Below are 26,428 nucleotides of genomic sequence, written 5' to 3' on the forward strand. Positions count from 1 at the left end.
TTTTCAAACAGTGAGCAGCCTTTGCTGCAAGGTAGGGTTTTTTGCTTGGTGCCGCCATTCTAGGTTCTGTAGTCGACTGATTTAGCTTAGGGTTTCTTTTGTTTAAATCCGTACCACCATTTCAAAATTGTAGATAGAACTTAGGTGTCCCCCTCTCTGGTAGGTGCACCATCTCTCATTTCTCATTAACATCCCCGCCATTGTCATTGCCACCCATTATTCTCCCTCTACTGTTAAAAAAAATAAAACGGAAATTCTAGTCCCTAACTGTGTTTAAGCTTTTAACGCATAAAGTATGTCTGTATAGCGTTGCCTTGTCTAGTTGTCCAGTCTATGTGATTTGTCTCTGATGTTTGTTTTCGTCTCTGTTCTTGTCTTGTCTCGTCTCGTCTGAATGAATGAGTGCGCGGTGGAATAGTACTTTTAGCCACAGTTTTTTAGCTGAGCTCCCGCTGAACTCATCACGTTTGAGAGAGGGGGAGTGGAGCCTCCTTCCCCCGTCCACCATGGCTGAGTTCAGCGACACAAATATAGAGACCGATGGCGACGGAGATATGTCCGACGCCTCGATCATAAACGAGTGGGACGTTGATCCCCTCCACCCCCCAGGAGAAGATGATGAGCCTTTCACGGACTCGCGCGGACGAAAAAGAAAGAGAAAACAAATCCCTGACACCAGCTCAGGAGCTGAAAAAACAGACAATGACCATGACCAGGACCATGACCAGGACCCAAATAAAAGACAAAACTTGACCTTGGACCCAGAAAAGTCCAAAAACCTAGATCAGGAACAAAACCCAAAACCTACGCACCTGGAAAAAAACAACAACCAGGAACACACAAAACCAAAACCAAAACCAGTAAGAAGAAATCTGTTCAGGGAAAATTTAGTCACACCAGTCTTCCTTGAACACCCTGTGATCTTGGAGGATACAAAAGAGGGACCCGCCACGTTCAGGGCGCTGGGCCTCCACAGATTCAAAACAATCCAGGCAGCGGTGGGCCCGGTGCTCTCTCTCCGTCCCCTGGCGGGCGAGAGATGGCTAGTGGGCTGCAACAGCAAAAACCAGCAAAACAAACTTACTAAGATCACTGATCTAGGTGGCGTAACAATTAAATGCTTCGCTCCGGAAGCCACGACCGAGGGCGTTGTCAAAGGAATCCCTAGGGAACATTCTGAAAATGAAATCCTACGGATGGACATCCGAGTAAACATCAAGTCGGAATCAGGCAAGACTGCCCAGAAAGGCCTGGCAGCCATCAAAAAAATAGTCAGATTAAAAAACAAAAAAGGAGACATCTCCGAGGCTATCAAAATCACATTCAGAACGGCTGTTCTGCCAGACAGTGTAACCCTCGAGGGGGAGGAGCTTCCCCTCGAGGCGTTCGCCTGCCCAGTCAGACGCTGCGGGCGGTGCAGCCGATTTGGGCATAGCGGTCCACAGTGCCGGGCAAAAACAAAGACATGTGCTAGATGCGGTGGCAGGGACCACGACGTGGCAGGGGGCTGCGAACAAAAAAGATACTGTGTTAACTGTCACGGTGGACACTCCGCCGCTTACATGGGATGCCCGGAGTATAGGGTAAGACTGAGAGCAAACACGATCCGCTCTCAGTCTTACATACCCTACTCCGAGGCAATGCAGCGCGCGAGAAAAGAAATCCTCAATGAGAAACAGGAAAAAGAAGAAAAACAAACACGGGACTCTCCCGCACAAATAGATAGCTTCTGGAAAACACAAACACACACACATAACCAAGTCACCTCCACCCCTGCGGAGGGATATGCAAAGGCGCTCAGGCGCACACAGCTGGGGGAAACTCGACAACCTCTCCCACCACGCATATCCAAACAGACAACCTCAAATAAGTCTAACAGCCACGTGCCACCCAAACCTAGACAGACAGCCATAGACAAATCAATCAGACACGAGCCACGAACACAACGCACACACGCAGAACAAACACAGACAAACAAAATCCCCTCATCCTCAGACACTATAGAAAAAGCAATAGACCACATTTACACCCGAGTGATGGAAAAAGTAGAGACCAGCATCACAGACATCCTCAGGGCAGAAAAACTAAAAACCGAAAAGGAACTAGCCACAGCAATACTACAAAAGCAAGAAAATCAAAAACAACAAGAACTCACGACTAACACTCCAGACGGCGAGGCCACAGAATTCGTGCAAATGTGCCTCAGCTTTATGATAGCGGCCAGACAGCAACAAAACCCAGGCTTCTTGATCAAATCCATTGAAGACGTTTATTTCTCTTTAACTAAAAAACCGGCAGTACATACCTCACCAGACAAAAAACTACTGGCACTGGGTGCCCTGGCTGGAAGCAGGGAGCTCAGCGCACGAGAAATTCAAGACATTAGAAATAATGCATAATAAGCAACATCGAACAGTTAACATGCTCTATAAAGCGCAATTAATATTTACGATTCTAGTGTCCATAATGGCAGGAAAAACAGGGAAAGAAAATATTTTACCGTGCGGTAAAAACCTAACAGTACTACAGTGGAACTGTCGCAGCCTAAATAAAAATATCTTGTATCTGACCCAATTTTTAAGCCAAAATAAATGCGACGTCCTCTGTATACAGTCTCCCCTATGCTATTTTAACAAATTACCAAACCTGGAGGGCTTCTATTACCCACCTGTTATTGACCTTAAAGACAAAGGCAAATGGCTAAAAGTGGTAACATATATTAAGTGCGGGCTATCGTACGAAGCCATAAAATCGCCGGTAACACCTAACCCACTCGGACACTCCTGTGCCGTCCAGATACCATCAAAATACGGCAAAAAAATCAACTTAGTAAATGTTTATTATCCTAAGGGATGCAGCAAAATAGAGGATTCAGCATGGCTGACTGAGCTAAACGAAAATGCAGGCCACTGGATGATAGTGGGAGATTTTAATGACCATCACAACATGTGGGACCCTTATGTTAAAAACAAAACCAGCCACCTCGCTGACAACATAAATAACTCGCTTCTACAATTACTAAACGACGGTTCCGTTACTCGGATACCGGACGTTCACAATCATAAACCCTCTGCCATAGACCTGTCCCTGGTCAGCACGGACATCTACCTAAATTCTGACTGGACAGTCTTTCCAGACACCCTGCAATCCGACCACCTAGCTATTTTGACTACCCTGTATAACATTGACCCCGGACATGAAAATAAAAATAGGAAAGCAGAGTATAATTACAACTTAGCGGACTGGTCGCTTTTTCAACAGCTACTACAAAAACCCTCAGCAGAGGACGTTCAAGATAACGATATCGAAATATATTATAACAACTTGCGAAACTGCATTATAGACGCAGCTGACCGTAGCATACCTAAAAAAACATTTAAAAAGTTCACAGGTAAAACCCAGCCTGCCTCCTGGTGGAATGAGGAATGTCAGGAAGCCATAGATAACAAACGCCTTATCACCCAAAGATTTCTAAAGAATCAAAATAACATAAATTATGACCTGATGAAACATCACCAGAGAAATTGCAGTAAGGTAACTGCCCAAGCCAAGCTGAAGGACTGGTCAAACTTCGTGTCAGAAAACATAACATCATATAGAGACTCCAGTAAGGTATGGAAAAAGATAAAACAGCACAAAGGTAGATTTAAACTTCCAGATAAACCCCTTAACGATAACGGCAGATTAACGGTAGGAGACAGGGATAAGGCGGACGTGCTGGCTGAGACCTTCTCCCGGGTTAGTAAATTAAAGTACATGGAACCAGACAAACTGCATTTCCGTACTGAAATGGAAAAAGATTTTAAACACCCAGAGCCAGATAATAGCAATCCCATAAACTGTGCCATGTCTGTCTCGGAATGCGGGAAGGCCATTAAACAAATAAAGCAGGCGAAGAAGGCCCCCGGATCATGCAGAATCTCATATAGTATGATAAAACAACTCCCAAACCATTTTGTAAGTATTCTAACTGACTTTTTTAATACATGTTGGAAAAATGATAAAATTCCTATAGCCTGGAAACAAGCACAAGTCGTGGCGATCCCCAAAGTAGGGAAACCCAAAAACCTTCCCAGCAGTTACAGACCGATCTCACTCACCCCCCACTTAGGGAAAATCTATGAACGTATTATCAAAAACAGGATGGAGTACTTCCTTGACAAAAATAACATTATTCCGCCCTGCCAGGCAGGCTTTCGTAAAGGACGATCCTGCACAGACCACGTGGTACGGCTGGTGGAAAAAATGAAAAAAACATTAACAAGTAAAAACAAAACCCTACTAACTACCTTTTTCGACGTAAAGAAGGCCTACGATACCGTCTGGCACGCCCGCCTACTCGTTAAAATCCAGCGGCTGGGAATCACAGGCCACACGTACAACTTTATTAAAGATTTCATAACAGGTAGATCCATGCAGGTTAAAGTGGGCGACGCTCTCTCTTACCCACACCCCTTAGAAATGGGGGTACCCCAGGGCAGTATAATTGCTCCGATTCTCTTCAGTGTCATGCTCCATGACATAGACCTAGTAGACGTGAAAGGTGCAACCGTCCTACTGTATGCAGACGATATGGTCATCATTGACACACAAAAACCTAGAATTTATAACAAAACAGAACCCAAAATGAACCCTTTTCAAACCAAGGTAAATAACCTGATAGATTACATGCACCTAAATGGCTTCGACCTCTCTGCAGAGAAAACAGTATTCATGGTTGTATCCAGGCATAAAGTGTTATTAGATAACTGTCGCCTTACAGTGGGTGACACTAAACTAAAACCAAGCAAAACCGTGAAATTCTTAGGGGTCGTCATTCATAGAAACCTGCTCTGGGGCCCCCACATAAACCACCTTGTAGAAAAAGCAAACAAAGTAATTAGCGTGATAAAATTTCTGCGAGCGGAACCATGGGCCAGGGGACAGAAGTTTTTAACAGACATAGTTAAAGCACTTGTCCGGTCACGCCTCACATATGGCCAAGAAGCCTTTTTCGCTGCCCCTAAATCAGACCTTAAACTGCTGGAAACAGTAGAGTTAAAAGCCCTAAAAATTGCACTCAATATACCCAGATCGGCAAACAACAAAGCAACATATGATGAGGTGGGCTGGCTAAGCCTAGCTGAAGAAAGAAAGTTGCGGGCAACACAATATGTATTAAGAGCCACGGCAACTGACTCTAACCCCACAAATGAAGTACTGACAGACGACTTCACCCAGTTTAATAACATAAAGTATACCTGGCTAAGAGAGAAATCCCAAAGACAGTATGATAAAATCTACCCAATATGGGAGTATGCCAAACCAATCCTAAAAAAAGTTAATCTAGAGACTGAAGATATAGTAAGACACAACGCTCCTATGCACCCCCCCTGGCTACTCGAAATACCATCTATTGCGGACAGTCTACCCATAGACTTAAAAAAATCGGATAACCCCCTGCTTGCGGGATCGGTAGCTAAAGAGCTGATAAACACCAAGTATGTACACTTTTTAAAAGTATATACGGACGGGTCAAAATTAAGCGACGGCTCAGTGGGCTGTGCGTTTGTAATTCCCGACCTCCAAATTACTAAAAGGTTTAAATTAAACGATGGTGTTTCCATTTTCACAGCAGAATTATTCGCCATTTATATGGCGCTTTCCTACGTAAATGACCTTACTAACAAACCGTTCGCAGTAGTAGTCTGCACAGACTCTAAATCCTCCCTCCAAGCACTCCAGTCAGAAACAAAAAACAGATCAGAAATTCAGACAGAGATTAAATTCCTGGCCCATCAAATTATCATCACTGGGACCGAACTACAACTCCAGTATGTTCCCTCACACACAGGCATACGAGGAAACGACCTAGCGGACTGTGCGGCGAAGGAAGCCGCACTCTTACATAAACAGTTTGTCATAAACTTAAAAGTCTCCCTGTCAGAGGCCAGCTCTAAAATTATTAACTTACTAAACAAGGAACAAAATCAAGGGGAAGAGAGGGACAGGTTCCCTGTACTCCCCCTCTCTCTACTAACCATGTTCAGGAAAATCAGAACAAACAGCTGTTTATACACATTTATTAAACCCCTCTGCGCATGCGGAGAGCTTGTAAATTTTCACCACATTTTCACGGCATGTCCACATACAACATACTTTCACAGGCTACATGAACACATAAAAACACTCAATCTCACACCTACACAATGTCTCCATCATCATAAAGACCTAGGGTGGAGCCATGTTAAACTGGTCTGCAAAACAATATACACATCACCGCTCGGGAAGTGGTTCTAAAAACAAACTAGTTCTACATATCTAAACGACGTAGCCAGTATATTGATACCCTCCAAATGCCTGCGCCCCACAAGGGAGCGCTCCCATTGGCCGGTTCCCCACTGGGGGCCGGAGCACTGGCGATGTCCAAAAATAGCTCAACTACCATGCCCCAACATCTCTCCTGCATAGTGCGACGAAGCCACAGCCCAGTGCGACGGGCCCACAGCCCCCGACCTTCACCCCAGCCTAACAGAACGGACGGGCTCAAAACACAGTACCGGGTACAAAAAGGCTCTAAACCGGTCCATCCCCCCCACCTCCCTGTGCGTACAGTAGGTACGCGTCCCTGTCCCACACCTCCCCCACTCCACCCCCACCCCAGAAGGAAGGGGGCTCGTGTCCTGGCGTCTACCCATTATACTCTCTACCATATTCCAACTACTCAGTTGGTGTGCGAGCTCGCCAGCACCCCCCCGCCGGGAGCGAAGGGCATCCCTGCTCCACCTGGCACGGGTGTAGCTGTGCACCGCACACCAAACACCCATATAAAAAGAGACGCTCCTCACCACCATACTCCAACCTCTCGCCTATCTGGTGTGCGCGTCCCGCCGGTGTCCGCCCAACGGGAGCGACGGGCCCGTTACCCCCCCTCCCTCCAACCTCATCCCCCCTCCCCTCTCCGCCTCTTCCTGAGGGTGGGTCACCGAGCACCGCACACCAAGACTCACCCAAATTAAGACACCTAATGAATAAACTAAAACTAATTTACTAGATTATTTGTAGATAAACAAACCTATTTTACTTTAAGAGGACTCAGGTCCACTCTTACCATTCCTTTTTTATTCTATTATGTGTTTAGGGTACGAATGACAGAATGAAAGATCTATGTTGTATATATATGTTATATGTTTAAAGGCAAGGCAACCTCTGTATATATGTAAATTGCTGAGACATATTAACTTCAATTTGAAGTAACTGGACTTTTAAAACTTTTTATCAGAGTGGCTCTGAAATTTTATCAATTTTTTAAACACAACTTTGGAAATAATAAAGAATCAAAAAACTCTTTTAATCCCCCCTCCCCCACAAAGTGTCTCGCGTGGCGAAGGGTACGTGCTCATATCGCACAAAAAGAAACAACATTTTATAACAAACCCTTTTATCAAACAACTTTTAACATCCAAACAACTCCAACCCATCATGCTCCGGCCCACTCCCCCCTCCCCCCACCCCCCCCCCCCCCACAATACAGCGTATAACCAAATCATGTCCCAATATAGGTCCTTAGTTACCTGGGAGGACGTTAAACCCCAAATTCTCTCTCTCTCTCTCTCTCCTGGCCGCTCAGTCGACTCTAACTTCGAAATGGCACGTACCAAGCAAACCGCCCGTAAATCCACCGGAGGAAAAGCTCCTCGCAAACAGCTGGCAACCAAGGCCGCTCGCAAAAGCGCCCCTGCCACTGGAGGAGTCAAGAAACCTCATCGTTACAGGCCTGGAACTGTGGCTCTTCGTGAGATCCGTCGTTACCAGAAGAGCACCGAGCTCCTGATCCGCAAGCTGCCCTTCCAGCGTCTGGTGCGCGAAATCGCCCAGGACTTCAAGACAGACCTGCGCTTCCAGAGCTCTGCCGTCATGGCTCTGCAGGAGGCCAGCGAGGCTTACCTGGTCGGTCTCTTTGAGGACACCAACCTGTGCGCCATCCATGCCAAGCGTGTCACCATCATGCCCAAGGACATCCAGCTGGCCCGCCGTATCCGCGGAGAGCGTGCTTAAGTTGCCCCTCCAACGGTTCCGACTCCTCCAAACCCGGCTCTTTTCAGAGCCACCTTCATTTTTCCCAAAAGAGTTGGTCTGCTCTCGTTGCCATCCTAATTGTTACACTCGTAGCAACCATAAACATTTCCTTTCAACACCCTCCCTAAGTACTCGCACTATAGTCACACTCCATTTAACGAACCAAAAACTCCAGCCCTTGTGTTGTCCCTGCGCATATGATCATTTCAAACCCCTATTTGTCATCTGTATTTGACCAAACATCAACAGCTAATGCATTTCAACAATTTGCCTTCTCTCTCTGCCCTATGGACGGCTTTCTTGTCCAAAATGAGCACTCTCACTACAAAATCATGGTCAAGAATGCATTATTTCTATCCCGCAAATCGTTACTTTCTATCTCTAATGCAACACAACACCAATGGGAGGGATCCCTTTCTCTATGAGTGAAGCTCTGTGTGATGAGCACAAATGAATGAGCACGTCATAATCCATTCTGCTTGTGCGCCTATCGACACTGGTTGGCATCAAATTGACCCCGTCTGTGGCTTGAAGCGCTCCAATTTGATATCAATAAGTGATCATTTTATTTGCCTCTCATCATTTTCTTGACAGTTCCCTTTCGCTCAGTTGCAATCATACATCCAACCCCCTGCCCTCCCTCCTTCTCTTTTGTTTACGTAGCCAACACTTGTATAGATTTACGACGACACTATCAATGACAAAACAATAACAAACAATAGTGTTTTAATACGTAAACACGAAGGAGTTAGCAGTGGCAACGAGACACATTCAGCCCCTCTTGGGAAAATGAAGGTGGTCCTAAGAAGGACCGGAGAAGGGTTATTGTGGATGCGAGATCCGCGACTTGATGCGTCTAACCACCGAAGCCGTACAGAGTACGACCCTGGCGTTTGAGGGCGTAGACCACATCCATGGCGGTCACAGTCTTCCTCTTGGCGTGCTCAGTGTACGTGACGGCATCACGGATCACGTTCTCCAGGAATACCTTGAGAACTCCGCGAGTCTCCTCGTAGATGAGACCAGAGATACGCTTGACACCGCCACGGCGAGCCAGACGACGGATAGCGGGCTTGGTGATACCCTGGATGTTATCACGCAAAACTTTCCTGTGACGCTTGGCGCCCCCCTTTCCGAGACCCTTTCCTCCTTTACCACGGCCAGTCATGATGAATGTTTCTACGAGTCGTGCGATTCGAGAATGCTTCTCAGCTCGCCGGCGCAGCCGCCTTATATACAGCAGACGCGGGCCCGTGAGAAAGCAAAACACCGCTCCACAAGCGTGAACTTTGATTGGCTGAGAGAGCGAAGAGTCGCCTCGCTCTATTTTCACACCCACTGTCTGTGTCTGTGTCTGTGTCTGTGTCACTGGTCACTGTCACTGGTCACTGTCACTGGTCACTGTCCACTGTCACTGTCAGCAAATGTCTTCAGCTCAAGTAAAACACATCATATCTCAAATTGCTCATACCCAGCCCCAACCTGCAATGTGAAAAGTCTGTGTGGCAGGAATTGCAGCTATATGATCATTTAGATACATTGCTGCAAAGAAGGACATCATTATCATTATCATTATAGCCTGCGGCACATCGATTCAAGTTGTACATTCTCCATGTGAATGTGATGCAACTTGAAGCCTGCTCACTTGAAACGTTGCTTGTTGGCGTAGCAACTCGATTCACCTTACCTTCTTCGTCTTCTTGTTCTTGTTCTTGTTCTTTTTGTTCTTGTTCTTGTTCTTCTTCTTCTGCCTTCGTGGGCTGAAACTCCCACGCACACTCGTGTTTTTGCACGAGTGGAATTTTACGTGTATGACCGTTTTTTCCCCGCCATTAAGGCAGCCATACGCCGCTTTCGGAGGAAGCATGCTGGGTATTTTCGTGTTTCTATAACCCACCGAACTCTGACATGGATTACAGGATCTTTTCCGTGCGCACTTGGTCTTGTGCTTGCGTGTACACACGAAGGGGGATACGCCACTAGCAGGTCTGCACATAAGTTGACCTGGGAGATCGGAAAAATCTCCACACTTAACAGGCCGGGCCTGGATTCGATCCCTCGACCTTCCGATTACTAGAGGCCGACGTCTTACCACCCCGCCACAGCGCCCGTCGGATTCACCTTATCAATTAGGCTTCACATTCACTTGTCATCCACGTTTGTTTTGATGCGATCACCTACCGTAGGCAGGGTTCAGGCAGGCACCCGTGGTGCATGTGGTTGTTGGACAAAAGCGTTTTTGTGGCTGTGATTTGTGCATGCCTTGACTATTTTCATCTGTACAACATTGTGTATGTATGTATGTATGTATGTATGTATGTATGTATGTATGTATGTATGTATGTATGTATGTATGTATGTATGTATGTATGTATGTATGTATGTATGTATGTATGTATGTATGTATGTATGTATGTATGTATGTATGTATGTATGTATGTATGTATGTATGTATGTATGTATGTATGTATGTATGTATGTATGTTCCTGATATGACTTTATCTATGTGATTTGCTGGATGGCACAAAGCAGCCTCTGCCTGATAATAATAAAACAAGTCGCGTAAGGCAAAAATACTTTTTCAGCAAGACCGTATATTCGTAGCATCGTAAGTCCACCGCTCGTGGCAAAGGCAGTGAAATTGACAAGAAGAGCGGGGTAGTTAGTAGTTGCGCTGAGAAGGATAGCACGCTTTTCTGTACCTCTCTTCGTTTTAACTTTTTGAGCGTGTTTTTAATCCAAACATATCATATCTATATGTTTTTGGAATCAGGAACGGACAAGAAATAAGATGAAAGTGTTTTTAAATTGATTTCGAAAATTTAATTTTCATCATAATTTTTATATTTTTAATTTTCAGAGCTTGTTTTTAATCCAAATATAACATATTTATATGTTTTTGGAATCACAAAATGATGAAGAATAAGATGAACGTAAATTTGGATCGTTTTATAAAAAAATTGCTAAAACAAATACATCCGGGGATATCATTCCCAGGAACTCTCATGTAAAATGTCATAAAGATCGGTCTGTTTGGTCTGAATCGCTCTACACACACACACACGCACAGACAGACAGACAGACAGACAGACAGACAGACAGACAGACACAGACAGACACAGACACACAGAGACACACCGAGACACACAGACACAGACACACACAGACACACAGACACACACACACACACACATACATACACACACACACACACATACATACATACATACATACATACATACATACATACATACATACATACATACATACATACATACATACATACATACATACATACATACATACACCACGACCCTCGTCTCGATTCCCCCCTCTACGTTAAAACATTTAGTCAAAACTTGACTAAATGTAATGAGGGTTTATTAATTTTAACCCTTGGTCTATTCGCACTTTCATGACGACTTGTTGTGATGCTGATTATTATTGAATTTGTGTATGTGTAATGATGTTGTTTACGTCTGAATTGTGTAGTGGCTATAAGTAATAACAACCCCCAAAACGGCTGGGACATTGACGACAAAAAACAAAACCAAAACAACACAACACCACTTTTTCACTGGCAAAGCAAGCAACGAGACGTCTATCTCTCTTGGGAAAAAATAGGTGGTCCTGAGAAGGACCTGTTGTAGAAGAAGGTGAAAGAGGCAAAGTTGTTATGCCTTGCCACCGGGAGCCTTGGTCTGGGACTTCTTGGGCAGAAGCACAGCCTGGATGTTGGGCAGCACACCACCCTGGGCGATGGTCACACCCGACAGAAGTTTGTTCAACTCCTCGTCGTTGCGGATGGCCAGCTGCAGGTGACGGGGGATGATTCTCGTCTTCTTGTTGTCGCGGGCAGCGTTGCCTGCCAACTCCAGGACCTCAGCGGCCAAGTACTCGAGCACGGCAGCCAGGTACACGGGGGCACCGGCACCCACACGCTCGGCGTAGTTGCCCTTGCGCAACAGACGGTGGATACGACCCACGGGGAACTGAAGTCCAGCACGGGACGAGCGAGACTTGCTCTTTCCCTTAACCTTTCCTCCTTTGCCGCGACCAGACATGATGCAAGTTGGATGATGTTTGAAAAATTCGTACGCAAAGCGAACGAATCCAATAATGCCAACGCCGACGCGACCGACCCCTTTTATACCCATCACTAGCCCTCCAACTGCACGTCGAGTCAACGGCAAAATCCACCAATGGCGAGCGCCCCTTTGGCGGCACTGCCGGCGCGAGTGTTTGCGCACTGTATAAAAGAGCGCGGTCGGCTTGGCGGCGCTACCTTTTGCGACTCACAACCCGCAGACGAATCAACCATGCCACCCAAAGTTAGCTCCAAAGGCGCCAAGAAGGCCGGCAAGGCCAAGGCTGTTCGCTCCGGCGACAAGAAGCGCAAGAGGAAGAGGAAGGAAAGCTACGCCATCTACATCTACAAGGTGCTCAAGCAGGTGCACCCCGACACTGGCATCAGCAGCAAGGCCATGTCTATCATGAACAGCTTCGTCAACGATATCTTTGAGAGAATCGCCGCTGAAGCTTCCAGACTGGCCCACTACAACAAGCGCTCCACCATCACCAGTCGGGAGATCCAGACCGCGGTCCGCCTCCTCCTCCCCGGTGAGCTGGCCAAGCACGCCGTCAGTGAGGGCACCAAGGCCGTCACCAAGTACACCAGCAGCAAGTAGACTCTTAAAACTGCTGTTTGGCCAAACCGGCAAACGTAAAACACACAGGTCCTTCTCAGGACCACCCACTTTTTCCAGAGAGAGATGAATTTCTCGTTGCCAACGAACCAACTCAATACACACTCAATACACAATACACAATACACAATACATGTACACAACAATGTCTCTCTCTCCTTCCCTATATTTAATTTAGTAGTCAAGGAACCAACGGATCCAACGGATCCAACGGATCCCAACATCTATCTCGGGGACAAAACTCCATTATAATATTTACCCATTATAATGTAAAAGCGTATAAGCATATAGTAAACATCCAACAAATAACCAAAACTACATAAACAAACAAAAAAATCACTTGTCAACCGTCAAATTAGTGTCATCAATATCCGCCGGCCGGCGTCACTACAATCTGTCTACTACAGCACTGTCACTGCATCAAACCGCTATCACCGCAAAACTGGCTTGCTACCTACATCGTCATCGTCATCGTCATCGTCATCGTCATCGTCATCGTCATCGTCATCGTCATCCTACAAATCATTTACTATATATCTCACGCATCTCACAAAACTCAACCAACTTTTACCAACCCTCAAAATATATCTGGTACTTTTATGGTGTTCTTTCTTTGTTGTTCTTTGTTGTAGTTCTTTGTGGTTAAAATAACACGTGAATAAACAGAGAAATCAAACGCCTACCTCGCCACTCAGACACAACGGACAAAATACCTGTTACTCTGTTGCAGTTTTCTAACACTAATTAGCGGCACACCCATTACTTTGCACAAAGTCGCCAGCCTCTTATGTGTAGCATATGTTCTCTCCTTCGCTGTCTCTCAAATTCCTACTGTCAAAACGTGTGCCGCTCGTAAAAGTGTTCACTTCACTTTTTCACAACTGCTTCTTTCGTTTTTGTCACCTTGCGCGCCCTGCTCGTATAACATGTAAAGAACTCGTCTTTGTACATACACACTTTTTTACAAGAGCGTTCACCTCAGCATTTATTTAGCTGTGAGCTGTGCACGCGTGTGTTAAGGTTTCATTTTTGTGTGCTTGCTTGTCAGTTTGTACGTTCCTTTCTTTCTTTATCATACTTTGTACCTGGTACTTTTGACGGCACACACACACACACACACACACACACACACACACACACACACACACACACACACACGCACGACAGCACAGCACAGAGACCCCCCAAAAAGTGGCCCTGTACGGTAATGTTGCTTGAATCTTCGGCTGATGTCTCCACGGCTTTCATTGGCTAAAATCAGAGCGGCGCGCCAGGGCTGCGAATGCCTTTCCCATATAAAACGTCTCTCTAGTTCCTGGCTGCTCAGTCGACTCTAACTTCGAAATGGCACGTACCAAGCAAACCGCCCGTAAATCCACCGGAGGAAAAGCTCCTCGCAAACAGCTGGCAACCAAGGCCGCTCGCAAAAGCGCCCCTGCCACTGGAGGAGTCAAGAAACCTCATCGTTACAGGCCTGGAACTGTGGCTCTTCGTGAGATCCGTCGTTACCAGAAGAGCACCGAGCTCCTGATCCGCAAGCTGCCCTTCCAGCGTCTGGTGCGCGAAATCGCCCAGGACTTCAAGACAGACCTGCGCTTCCAGAGCTCTGCCGTCATGGCTCTGCAGGAGGCCAGCGAGGCTTACCTGGTCGGTCTCTTTGAGGACACCAACCTGTGCGCCATCCATGCCAAGCGTGTCACCATCATGCCCAAGGACATCCAGCTGGCCCGCCGTATCCGCGGAGAGCGTGCTTAAGTTGCCCCTCCAACGGTTCCGACTCCTCCAAACCCGGCTCTTTTCAGAGCCACCTTCATTTTTCCCAAAAGAGTTGGTCTGCTCTCGTTGCCATCCTAATTGTTACACTCGTAGCAACCATAAACATTTCCTTTCAACACCCTCCCTAAGTACTCGCACTATAGTCACACTCCATTTAACGAACCAAAAACTCCAGCCCTTGTGTTGTCCCTGCGCATATGATCATTTCAAACCCCTATTTGTCATCTGTATTTGACCAAACATCAACAGCTAATGCATTTCAACAATTTGCCTTCTCTCTCTGCCCTATGGACGGCTTTCTTGTCCAAAATGAGCACTCTCACTACAAAATCATGGTCAAGAATGCATTATTTCTATCCCGCAAATCGTTACTTTCTATCTCTAATGCAACACAACACCAATGGGAGGGATCCCTTTCTCTATGAGTGAAGCTCTGTGTGATGAGCACAAATGAATGAGCACGTCATAATCCATTCTGCTTGTGCGCCTATCGACACTGGTTGGCATCAAATTGACCCCGTCTGTGGCTTGAAGCGCTCCAATTTGATATCAATAAGTGATCATTTTATTTGCCTCTCATCATTTTCTTGACAGTTCCCTTTCGCTCAGTTGCAATCATACATCCAACCCCCTGCCCTCCCTCCTTCTCTTTTGTTTACGTAGCCAACACTTGTATAGATTTACGACGACACTATCAATGACAAAACAATAACAAACAATAGTGTTTTAATATGTAAACACGAAGGAGTTAGCAGTGGCAACGAGACACATTCAGCCCCTCTTGGGAAAATGAAGGTGGTCCTAAGAAGGACCGGAGAAGGGTTATTGTGGATGCGAGATCCGCGACTTGATGCGTCTAACCACCGAAGCCGTACAGAGTACGACCCTGGCGTTTGAGGGCGTAGACCACATCCATGGCGGTCACAGTCTTCCTCTTGGCGTGCTCAGTGTACGTGACGGCATCACGGATCACGTTCTCCAGGAATACCTTGAGAACTCCGCGAGTCTCCTCGTAGATGAGACCAGAGATACGCTTGACACCGCCACGGCGAGCCAGACGACGGATAGCGGGCTTGGTGATACCCTGGATGTTATCACGCAAAACTTTCCTGTGACGCTTGGCGCCCCCCTTTCCGAGACCCTTTCCTCCTTTACCACGGCCAGTCATGATGAATGTTTCTACGAGTCGTGCGATTCGAGAATGCTTCTCAGCTCGAGGATGATGCTTCTGTCCCACGGACATGCGTCCATTAGGGAGGGGATTTGTTCATACGCTATTGGCTTTGGGAGGGAGGAAGGAAGGGGCACCTGTCTACAAGGGAGGTGCAGAATTGAAATCCGCTATAAATTAATGATAACATCTGTTGGATAAAAGAATATGGTAAGGGAATATATTTTCACACGCTTGTGGTGGGGATGGGCAGGTAAAGGAATGTATATTTATTTTTTCCGCTGTTAAAATTGATAAAACTCAGCAGCCGCCTTATATACAGCAGACGCGGGCCCGTGAGAAAGCAAAACACCGCTCCACAAGCGTGAACTTTGATTGGCTGAGAGAGCGAAGAGTCGCCTCGCTCTATTTTCACACCCACTGTCTGTGTCTGTGTCTGTGTCTGTGTCTGTGTCACTGGTCACTGTCACTGGTCACTGTCACTGGTCACTGTCCACTGTCACTGTCAGCAAATGTCTTCAGCTCAAGTAAAACACATCATATCTCAAATTGCTCATACCCAGCCCCAACCTGCAATGTGAAAAGTCTGTGTGGCAGGAATTGCAGCTATATGATCATTTAGATACATTGCTGCAAAGAAGGACATCATTATCATTATCATTATAGCCTGCGGCACATCGATTCAAGTTGTACATTCTCCATGTGAATGTGATGCAACTTGAAGCCTGCTCACTTGAAACGTTGCTTGTTGGCGTAGCAACTCGATTCACCTTACCTTCTTCGTCTTCTTGTTCTTGTTCTTGTTCTTTTTGTTCTTGTTCTTGTTCTTCTTCTTCTGCCTTCGTGGGCTGAAACTCCCACGCACACTCGTGTTTTTGCACGAGTGGAATTTTACGTGTATGACCGTTTTTTCCCCGCCATTAAGGCAGCCATACGCCGCTTTCGGAGGAAGCATGCTGGGTATTTTCGTGTTTCTATAACCCACCGAACTCTGACATGGATTACAGGATCTTTTCCGTGCGCACTTGGTCTTGTGCTTGCGTGTACACACGAAGGGGGATACGCCACTAGCAGGTCTGCACATAAGTTGACCTGGGAGATCGGAAAAATCTCCACACTTAACAGGCCGGGCCTGGATTCGATCCCTCGACCTTCCGATTACTAGAGGCCGACGTCTTACCACCCCGCCACAGCGCCCGTCGGATTCACCTTATCAATTAGGCTTCACATTCACTTGTCATCCACGTTTGTTTTGATGCGATCACCTACCGTAGGCAGGGTTCAGGCAGGCACCCGTGGTGCATGTGGTTGTTGGACAAAAGCGTTTTTGTGGCTGTGATTTGTGCATGCCTTGACTATTTTCATCTGTACAACATTGTGTATGTATGTATGTATGTATGTATGTATGTATGTATGTATGTATGTATGTATGTATGTATGTATGTATGTATGTATGTATGTATGTATGTATGTATGTATGTATGTATGTATGTATGTATGTATGTATGTATGTATGTATGTATGTATGTATGTATGTATGTATGTATGTATGTATGTATGTATGTTCCTGATATGACTTTATCTATGTGATTTGCTGGATGGCACAAAGCAGCCTCTGCCTGATAATAATAAAACAAGTCGCGTAAGGCAAAAATACTTTTTCAGCAAGACCGTATATTCGTAGCATCGTAAGTCCACCGCTCGTGGCAAAGGCAGTGAAATTGACAAGAAGAGCGGGGTAGTTAGTAGTTGCGCTGAGAAGGATAGCACGCTTTTCTGTACCTCTCTTCGTTTTAACTTTTTGAGCGTGTTTTTAATCCAAACATATCATATCTATATGTTTTTGGAATCAGGAACGGACAAGAAATAAGATGAAAGTGTTTTTAAATTGATTTCGAAAATTTAATTTTCATCATAATTTTTATATTTTTAATTTTCAGAGCTTGTTTTTAATCCAAATATAACATATTTATATGTTTTTGGAATCACAAAATGATGAAGAATAAGATGAACGTAAATTTGGATCGTTTTATAAAAAAATTGCTAAAACAAATACATCCGGGGATATCATTCCCAGGAACTCTCATGTAAAATGTCATAAAGATCGGTCTGTTTGGTCTGAATCGCTCTACACACACACACACGCACAGACAGACAGACAGACAGACAGACAGACAGACAGACAGACACAGACAGACACAGACACACAGAGACACACAGACACAGACAGACAGACAGACACAGACAGACACACACACACACACACACACACATACACACACACACACACACATACATACATACATACATACATACATACATACATACATACATACATACATACATACATACATACATACATACATACATACATACATACATACATACATACGACCCTCGTCTCGATTCCCCCTCTATGTTAAAACATTTAGTCAAAACTTGACTAAATGTAATGAGGGTTTATTAATTTTAACCCTTGGTCTATTCGCACTTTCATGACGACTTGTTGTGATGCTGATTATTATTGAATTTGTGTATGTGTAATGATGTTGTTTACGTCTGAATTGTGTAGTGGCTATAAGTAATAACAACCCCCAAAACGGCTGGGACATTGACGACAAAAAACAGAACCAAAACAACACAACACCACTTTTTCACTGGCAAAGCAAGCAACGAGACGTCTATCTCTCTTGGGAAAAAATAGGTGGTCCTGAGAAGGACCTGTTGTAGAAGAAGGTGAAAGAGGCAAAGTTGTTATGCCTTGCCACCGGGAGCCTTGGTCTGGGACTTCTTGGGCAGAAGCACAGCCTGGATGTTGGGCAGCACACCACCCTGGGCGATGGTCACACCCGACAGAAGTTTGTTCAACTCCTCGTCGTTGCGGATGGCCAGCTGCAGGTGACGGGGGATGATTCTCGTCTTCTTGTTGTCGCGGGCAGCGTTGCCTGCCAACTCCAGGACCTCAGCGGCCAAGTACTCGAGCACGGCAGCCAGGTACACGGGGGCACCGGCACCCACACGCTCGGCGTAGTTGCCCTTGCGCAACAGACGGTGGATACGACCCACGGGGAACTGAAGTCCAGCACGGGACGAGCGAGACTTGCTCTTTCCCTTAACCTTTCCTCCTTTGCCGCGACCAGACATGATGCAAGTTGGATGATGTTTGAAAAATTCGTACGCAAAGCGAACGAATCCAATAATGCCAACGCCGACGCGACCGACCCCTTTTATACCCATCACTAGCCCTCCAACTGCACGTCGAGTCAACGGCAAAATCCACCAATGGCGAGCGCCCCTTTGGCGGCACTGCCGGCGCGAGTGTTTGCGCACTGTATAAAAGAGCGCGGTCGGCTTGGCGGCGCTACCCTCCATAAAAAATGCTTTATAACTGTAAACAATAAAATCATCAAACCAAGTAACACCGTAAAATTCCTAGGTGTTACGGTCGAAAAAAATCTTTCATGGTCTGTCCATATTGAGAATCTCGTCCAAAAAGCCCAACGTGCGTTAGGTATATTAAAAATACTAAATAGCGAACCCTGGGCCCGAGGCCAAAAGTTTCTCCTGACCATCGTCAATGCGCTGATCAGATCACGCTTGACGTACGGTCAGGAGGCTTTCTTTTCCGCCAGCGCAGAGGCCCTAGGCCGCCTCCGTGGGGTGGAGTGCAAGGCGCTTCGCATAGCGCTGGGGCTCCCCCCCTGGGCCAGCAGGACTGCTGTGTACCAGGAGGCTGGCTGGATGAGTCTTGATGACAAACGCCGCCTCTGCGCTGCGCGTTACTATGTGCGTGCGGGACGTGTGGACAACACGGTAAACGATGTGCTTGAAAAATTCCCACAGTACGAAAATATGTCAGTCACGAACAAACGGGGTCTCCGTGTGATGACAAGGTGCCAGCCACTGATAAATTATATTAAACCCATCTTAAACCACAGTATAACCAATAAAGCCATACCTGATAAAATACCTGTTCCTCCTTATCCCCCCTGGTTGCTTGAAACGCCTGTTTTTCATTGCGACCTGGGGACGGAGGCCACAAAGCAGGATAACCCTCATTTTCTGGCCATGTTGGCCAACGACCTTCTCCATACTAAATTTTCCCAGCACCTAAAGATTTTTACAGACGGCTCTAAGCTAGATAATGGGAGGGTAGGCTGCGCCTTTGTCATCCCGGAACTAAAAGTCACTAAGCACTACCGCCTGAACGACGGAGTGTCTATTTTTACAGCTGAACTGTTTGCCATTCTTATGGCCCTCACATACATTAATGATATTCCAGTTAACCCCCACTGTATCGTGTTATGCACTGACTCTCTGTCATCAGTACAAGCGCTTCTGTACGGTTCTAGTAACCGTATGGAGCTGTTATATGACATAAAATTAATCTGCCATCAAATTATCTCTGCTGGCACCCCCGTGGACATACAGTGGGTTCCGTCCCACGTAGGGCTCACGGGGAACGAAATGGCTGACGCTGCCGCCAAATTGGCGACAGGGTCTCCTGATGTGACCACAGACGTAGGCTTTTCCCTCCCGGAGGTTTACTCCAAGCTCTATGCAGCAGGGAGGGCCTTAGTACCTAACAATGTTATTAAACTTGAGACACCCACGTTCCCCTCAGCACTAACCCAAATATATAGGAGACTCCGCACTAGAGCCACAAAGTTTAAAATCTTTAAACCATTGTGCTCGTGCGGGTCTCCCATCAGCTATAACCACATTTTTGAAAATTGCAACGCCAATATCATTTCTTTTAGAGTCCTGCGCGATCATGGCCTAGCCTTTGGACTAGGCCCGCAGGACTACCTAACAAAACATAAAGACCTGGGCTGGTCGCACTCTCTTTTGATGTGTCGATCGGTCTACCACTCAACCATGGGAGCGTGGGTGTAGTCTGCCGTTGTCCACACTCCTGCCGCACTTTAGGGTTAGACGTCTCCTGCCCCCGTTCACCATCCCCAGCCTAACAGAACGGACGGGCTATAAATACAGTGCCGCGTTCAAAAAGGTTCTCAACCGGCCCATCCCCCAACTCCCAGTGTGTACAGGTTGGTACACACTTCCCTATCCCACCTTCCCCACTCCACCCCTACCCCAGGAGGACGGGGGATTGTGTTGAGACGTCGCCCTAACCTTACCACACCTCAACAGTCGCCACCATATTATGTGTACCAGCGCCCGCCGAGTGGGGATCGAAGGACAGTGCTTGTTCCACCCTACAGGCGGGTGACTGTACACCAGACCTTTTTGTTGGTGTGCGAGATCTCGCCGGTACCCGTCTGCCGGGAGCGAAGGGCTTCCCTGCTCCACCTGGCGGGCGGGGTGCCGTGCACCGCACACCAACACACACTCATACCTGTTCCTTTTTAGCCATAACATTTTAATAAACTGTTGTAACAATATTCCCGTCGCTATATAACCTTGATTGGTTGAAGGCGACGTTAAACACCAAACAAAGCTTTTAAACTCAGCTTTTAAGAATACACGCTATTTTATCAAAAGCTGTGGGCATTCTGATCCGGCGGCGGCCTCGGCCGCTCCCTTTTTTATCACCAGAAGAACGTTGTTCCTCTCTAAATTTACTCGTTGTATTTATGTTTTGTCTTCTCGCTGTTTTGTGCGTGAGAATGAAACCTTTAACTCTATCCCTTTATATCAATCACCATCATCATGTACATAGTGTTTATATCCCTCCCTCGGACTTTTATTTTTTATGATAAGGTGGTCCTGAGTTTTATCAATTTTAACAGCGGAAAAAATAAATATACATTCCTTTACTGGCCCATCCCCACCACAAGCGTGTGAAAATATATTCCCTTACCATATTCTTTTATCCAACAGATGTTATCATTAATTTATAGCGGATTTCAATTCTGCACCTCCCTTGTAGACAGGTGCCCCTTCCTTCCTCCCTCCCAAAGCCAATAGCGTATGAACAAATCCCCTCCCTAATGGACGCATGTCCGTGGGACAGAAGCATCATCCTCGGCGGCGCTACCTCATCGGGACGACTACTGGAGGACTCACCAGCCCCTCCAGGGTCGCCCCACCTCAACCCCCAAGAAAACCTACAAAAATGCCTTGGCTCCCAAAAAGATCGGGAGCCTAACCGACCTGGGGGCAAACCCCCCCTCGGCCATCAAGGCCGCCTCTAACACCACTACCACTATAATAACCAAAGAAACCCTACCAAAACAGTCCGGCCCTGTGCGGCCGACTGGGGGCGCTAAAAAAAACACCAGTGCCAAACAAAGCACCGCCACCCCACCCGCAGACATCGCCGTCGACACCATTGTCGAAAGGGTGATGCAGCGGGTGGAGGAAGGCCTACAGGAGAAAGTGCGTCTCGAGCGAGCTAAGGCCGAAAGGGAACTCGCTCGGGACGTACTAAAAAAGATAAATGAACAGCCCCAGACAGGTGAGGAGAGGGGTCTCCGGGGCTTCCTGGAACAGTGCCTCACGTTCATGTGGACGGCCCGGGACAAACAAAGCCCTGGGGCCCTCATCGACTCCCTGTCTGATGTTTATAAACGGTTTACTGGTAGGGCTGCTGAACCACTTGTACCGGACGGCGCGCTCATGGCTCTGAGCTCGCTGGCCGGTGCTAAAGAACTCACTATTAAAGAGATGCTTCAGTGTAAGGCAGCCCTATAATGTTTAACAACATATTCAAAATACTTCTATTTCAATGCTTCCTTGTGTGTCTCCTGTCCCCAATGGCAGCAGAGGCAGGAGAAAAATCGAATAAGCAGCATACAACTCTGAGTGTCCTACAGTGGAACTGCCGGGCCATAAATACCTCCTTATTTCAATTAAAGAACCTTTTACAGCAAAAACGTTTTGATGTTCTGGCCCTACAAAGCCTAAAATGTTATTATAATAAATTACCAGAACTTGAGGGCTACTATTATCCCCCTGTGATTGACCTGTCTAACAGGGCTTCACACATCAAAGTAGCCACATATATTAAAAAAGGGATTAAATATACCCCCATCTCCTCTGTTGTAACCAGCTTTAATAACTGTAACTCCTGCGTTGTGGAGATAGCCCTGCGACACCAGCGAAAACTTAACGTTGTTAATGTCTACTACGCAACTGGTTGTCCGGGGCTTGACACCACGGCGTGGATTAAGAGCCTAACCTCAAACGTCTCCGGATGGCTGGTGGTCGGTGACTTTAATGACCGCCACCGCCTCTGGAACTCTGATAAACGTGTTGTGTATCACTCAACTAGCAAGTTAGCTGTAAACTTATCAGATACCGAACTTATCTTGCTAAACGATGGGTCAGCCACGAGGATCCCTGATGTTGCAACAGGGACTCCGAGTGCTATTGATCTGTCTCTTGTCAGCCCGGAGTTGGGGGCGTGCACCGACTGGTGTACGTTCCCTGACCCATTTAACTCAGATCACCTACCCATCTTTATAGATATAAACAATGCTGAAGCCGAAGGGGAGGAGAGAGGTACTAATTCCAGGTACAACTTTCCGAAAGCAAACTGGAATCTTTTCAAAACATTGCTTGAGGAGAGTAGTGTACATGACCTCTCCTCCCCGGACGTGAATGCATATTATGATAACCTGCGCACGTGTATCCTGGGAGCGGCAGACGTCAGCATACCTAAAAAATCTAGTGGCAACGGACGCCCCCGTTCCCAGCAAGTTTCTTGGTGGAACGAGGAGTGCGACGTTGCCATAAAAGATAAACGGTACTTTATCCGTAAATACTTGGTAAACAGTAATCAGTTTAATTATAGATTAATGAAAGATTCACAGGCTGAGTGCAATCGTATTATTGCCTCAGCAAAACTTAAAGATTGGGAGCTATTCTGTGCAGAAAACGCCCACACTTATAAAGACACTGTTAAAGTGTGGCAAAGAATAAAACAATTTAAAAGACGTCGTACTACGCCCGATAAGCCGCTCAAAGTAGGCCAGCGCCTGACTGCCAACAACTCAGAGAAGGCAGAGGCGCTGGCTGAAACGTTCGCCCGGGCTAGTCAAAGTCGTTTCCTTAACCCAGACTGCTTAAAATACCGTCTTAACCAGGAAGAGGGTTTCGTGCACCCCGCCTGTGACGACGACTTGCCTGTCAATAGCGAACTCCGTTTTACAGAGCTAGCTACAGTCATTAGACAGCTAAAGTCAGTCAAGAAGGCGGCTGGTGCCGACCCGATCTGCTATCAGATGATTAAGCACTTCCCGGACTGCTTTCTTAAAACCCTTCATACGTTTTTTAACTTCTGTTGGTTAAGTAACCAGATCCCTTGTGCGTGGAAGGAGGCCCAGGTGGTGGGCATCCCCAAAAACGGGAAACCGGGCGATCTCCCCACCAGCTATAGGCCCATCTCCCTAACGCCCCACCTGGGTAAGCTCTATGAGCGACTTGTCCACAGGAGGCTCGAGTTTTACCTTCAGCGGAATCACATAATACCTAAATGCCAGGCCGGCTTTAGAAAGGGCCGGTCCTGCACGGACCATGTTGTCAATTTTGTTGAACGCATAAGGAAAACTCTAGCCTATAAAACTAACTCACTGCTAGGTACCTTTTTTGATGTAAAGGGTGCCTACGACAGTGTCTGGCACAACAGGTTACTCCACAAGCTTAAAAATATTGGCCTGTCAGGCCATATATACAACTTCATTAAAACCTTTATTTCTGACAGAACGTTACACGTTAAAGTCGGTTCTGCTCTCTCTGCGTCCCATAAACTGGACATGGGGGTGCCCCAGGGGAGTATCATTGCCCCGGCCCTGTTCAGTATTATGTTGCACGACATTGACAGTGTGGACGTGGGGGGAGCGACCGTCCTACTTTATGCTGACGATCTAGCCCTCCTGGATACCAAAAAGCCTGTTCCTAGAGGGGCCAAAGGTAGAAAGGACGAGATCTCTATGGACAGTTACCAGACCAATGTTGATAATCTATGTGGGTACATGACCTTAAATGGTTTTGCCCTAGCCCCTGAGAAAACTGTTTTTTTCGTCGCTAGTCGACAACAACTTCTCCATAAAAAATGCTTTATAACTGTAAACAATAAAATCATCAAACCAAGTAACACCGTAAAATTTCTAGGTGTTACGGTTGAAAAAAATCTTTCATGGTCTGTCCATATTGAGAATCTCGTCCAAAAAGCCCAACGTGCGTTAGGTATATTAAAAATACTAAATAGCGAACCCTGGGCCCGAGGCCAAAAGTTTCTCCTGACCATCGTCAATGCGCTGATCAGATCACGCTTGACGTACGGTCAGGAGGCTTTCTTTTCCGCCAGCGCAGAGGCCCTAGGCCGCCTCCGTGGGGTGGAGTGCAAGGCGCTTCGCATAGCGCTGGGGCTCCTCCCCTGGTCCAGCCACTCGGCTGTGTACCAGGAGGCTGGCTGGATGAGTCTTGATGACAAACGCCGCCTCTGCGCTGCGCGTTACTATGTGCGTGCGGGACGTGTGGACAACACGGTAAACGATGTGCTTGAAAAATTCCCACAGTACGAAAACATGTCAGTCACGAACAAACGGGGTCTCCGTGTGATGACAAGGTGTCAGCCACTTATGAATTATATTAAACCCATCTTAAACCACAGTATAACCAATAAAGCCATACCTGATAAAATACCTGTTCCTCCTTATCCCCCCTGGTTGCTTGAAACGCCTGTTTTTCATTGCGACCTGGGGACGGAGGCCACAAAGCAGGATAACCCTCATTTTCTGGCCATGTTGGCCAACGACCTTCTCCATACTAAATTTTCCCAGCACCTAAAGATTTTTACAGACGGCTCTAAGCTAGATAATGGGAGGGTAGGCTGCGCCTTTGTCATCCCGGAACTAAAAGTCACTAAGCACTACCGCCTGAACGACGGAGTGTCTATTTTTACAGCTGAACTGTTTGCCATTCTTATGGCCCTCACATACATTAATGATATTCCAGTTAACCCCCACTGTATCGTGTTATGCACTGACTCTCTGTCATCAGTACAAGCGCTTCTGTACGGTTCTAGTAACCGTATGGAGCTGTTATATGACATAAAATTAATCTGCCATCAAATTATCTCTGCTGGCACCCCCGTGGACATACAGTGGGTTCCGTCCCACGTAGGGCTCACGGGGAACGAAATGGCTGACGCTGCCGCCAAATTGGCGACAGGGTCTCCTGATGTGACCACAGACGTAGGCTTTTCCCTCCCGGAGGTTTACTCCAAGCTCTATGCAGCAGGGAGGGCCTTAGTACCTAACAATGTTATTAAACTTGAGACACCCACGTTCCCCTCAGCACTAACCCAAATATATAGGAGACTCCGCACTAGAGCCACAAAGTTTAAAATCTTTAAACCATTGTGCTCGTGCGGGTCTCCCATCAGCTATAACCACATTTTTGAAAATTGCAACGCCAATATCATTTCTTTTAGACTCCTGCGCGATCATGGCCTAGCCTTTGGACTAGGCCCGCAGGACTACCTAACAAAACATAAAGACCTGGGCTGGTCGCACTCTCTTTTGATGTGTCGATCGGTCTACCACTCAACCATGGGAGCGTGGGTGTAGTCTGCCGTTGTCCACACTCCTGCCGCACTTTAGGGTTAGACGTCTCCTGCCCCCGTTCACCATCCCCAGCCTAACAGAACGGACGGGCTATAAATACAGTGCCGCGTTCAAAAAGGTTCTCAACCGGCCCATCCCCCAACTCCCAGTGTGTACAGGTTGGTACACACTTCCCTATCCCA

At 46.7% G+C, this 26,428-nt stretch overlaps 7 protein-coding genes across 7 annotated transcripts; 3 read left to right on the forward strand and 4 right to left on the reverse strand.

The window, feature by feature from the left end:
• The first annotated feature begins 7,626 nt into the window (after positions 1–7,626).
• LOC138968116 (histone H3) lies at positions 7,627–8,132 on the forward strand. Its single transcript, XM_070340679.1, has one exon. It carries the CDS (start codon positions 7,627–7,629, stop codon positions 8,035–8,037), a length of 411 nt encoding a protein of 136 aa, XP_070196780.1. The 3' UTR covers positions 8,038–8,132.
• A 465-nt stretch (positions 8,133–8,597) lies between these two features.
• LOC138968117 (histone H4) lies at positions 8,598–9,269 on the reverse strand. Its single transcript, XM_070340681.1, has one exon. It carries the CDS (start codon positions 9,224–9,226, stop codon positions 8,915–8,917), a length of 312 nt encoding a protein of 103 aa, XP_070196782.1. The 5' UTR covers positions 9,227–9,269; the 3' UTR covers positions 8,598–8,914.
• A 2,189-nt stretch (positions 9,270–11,458) lies between these two features.
• On the reverse strand, positions 11,459–12,337 carry LOC138968484 (histone H2A-like). The gene has a single exon (XM_070341056.1). The coding sequence runs from the start codon at positions 12,213–12,215 to the stop codon at positions 11,733–11,735; it is 483 nt and encodes a 160-aa protein (XP_070197157.1). The 5' UTR covers positions 12,216–12,337; the 3' UTR covers positions 11,459–11,732.
• Positions 12,338–12,812, forward strand: LOC138968485 (histone H2B, gonadal). The gene has a single exon (XM_070341057.1). It carries the CDS (start codon positions 12,378–12,380, stop codon positions 12,744–12,746), a length of 369 nt encoding a protein of 122 aa, XP_070197158.1. The 5' UTR covers positions 12,338–12,377; the 3' UTR covers positions 12,747–12,812.
• Positions 12,813–14,086: 1,274 nt separating this feature from the next.
• Positions 14,087–14,614, forward strand: LOC138968118 (histone H3). The gene has a single exon (XM_070340682.1). The coding sequence runs from the start codon at positions 14,109–14,111 to the stop codon at positions 14,517–14,519; it is 411 nt and encodes a 136-aa protein (XP_070196783.1). The 5' UTR covers positions 14,087–14,108; the 3' UTR covers positions 14,520–14,614.
• A 482-nt stretch (positions 14,615–15,096) lies between these two features.
• On the reverse strand, positions 15,097–15,743 carry LOC138968119 (histone H4). The gene has a single exon (XM_070340683.1). The coding sequence runs from the start codon at positions 15,706–15,708 to the stop codon at positions 15,397–15,399; it is 312 nt and encodes a 103-aa protein (XP_070196784.1). The 5' UTR covers positions 15,709–15,743; the 3' UTR covers positions 15,097–15,396.
• A 2,618-nt stretch (positions 15,744–18,361) lies between these two features.
• Positions 18,362–19,067, reverse strand: LOC138968120 (histone H2A-like). Its single transcript, XM_070340684.1, has one exon. It carries the CDS (start codon positions 18,946–18,948, stop codon positions 18,466–18,468), a length of 483 nt encoding a protein of 160 aa, XP_070196785.1. The 5' UTR covers positions 18,949–19,067; the 3' UTR covers positions 18,362–18,465.
• Positions 19,068–26,428: the final 7,361 nt, after the last annotated feature.

The sequence above is a fragment of the Littorina saxatilis genome, linkage group LG6 (genome assembly GCF_037325665.1).
Source record: "Littorina saxatilis isolate snail1 linkage group LG6, US_GU_Lsax_2.0, whole genome shotgun sequence".
Lineage (NCBI taxonomy): Eukaryota > Metazoa > Mollusca > Gastropoda > Littorinimorpha > Littorinidae > Littorina > Littorina saxatilis.

Excerpts from the sequence above, each read along its gene's own strand:
- LOC138968117 (XM_070340681.1), bottom strand. The coding sequence starts at position 9,226 with ATGACTGGCCGTGGTAAAGGAGGAAAGGGTCTCGGAAAGGGGGGCGCC.
- LOC138968485 (XM_070341057.1), top strand. The coding sequence starts at position 12,378 with ATGCCACCCAAAGTTAGCTCCAAAGGCGCCAAGAAGGCCGGCAAGGCC.
- LOC138968484 (XM_070341056.1), bottom strand. The coding sequence starts at position 12,215 with ATGGGTATAAAAGGGGTCGGTCGCGTCGGCGTTGGCATTATTGGATTC.
- LOC138968119 (XM_070340683.1), bottom strand. The coding sequence starts at position 15,708 with ATGACTGGCCGTGGTAAAGGAGGAAAGGGTCTCGGAAAGGGGGGCGCC.
- LOC138968116 (XM_070340679.1), top strand. The coding sequence starts at position 7,627 with ATGGCACGTACCAAGCAAACCGCCCGTAAATCCACCGGAGGAAAAGCT.
- LOC138968118 (XM_070340682.1), top strand. The coding sequence starts at position 14,109 with ATGGCACGTACCAAGCAAACCGCCCGTAAATCCACCGGAGGAAAAGCT.
- LOC138968120 (XM_070340684.1), bottom strand. The coding sequence starts at position 18,948 with ATGGGTATAAAAGGGGTCGGTCGCGTCGGCGTTGGCATTATTGGATTC.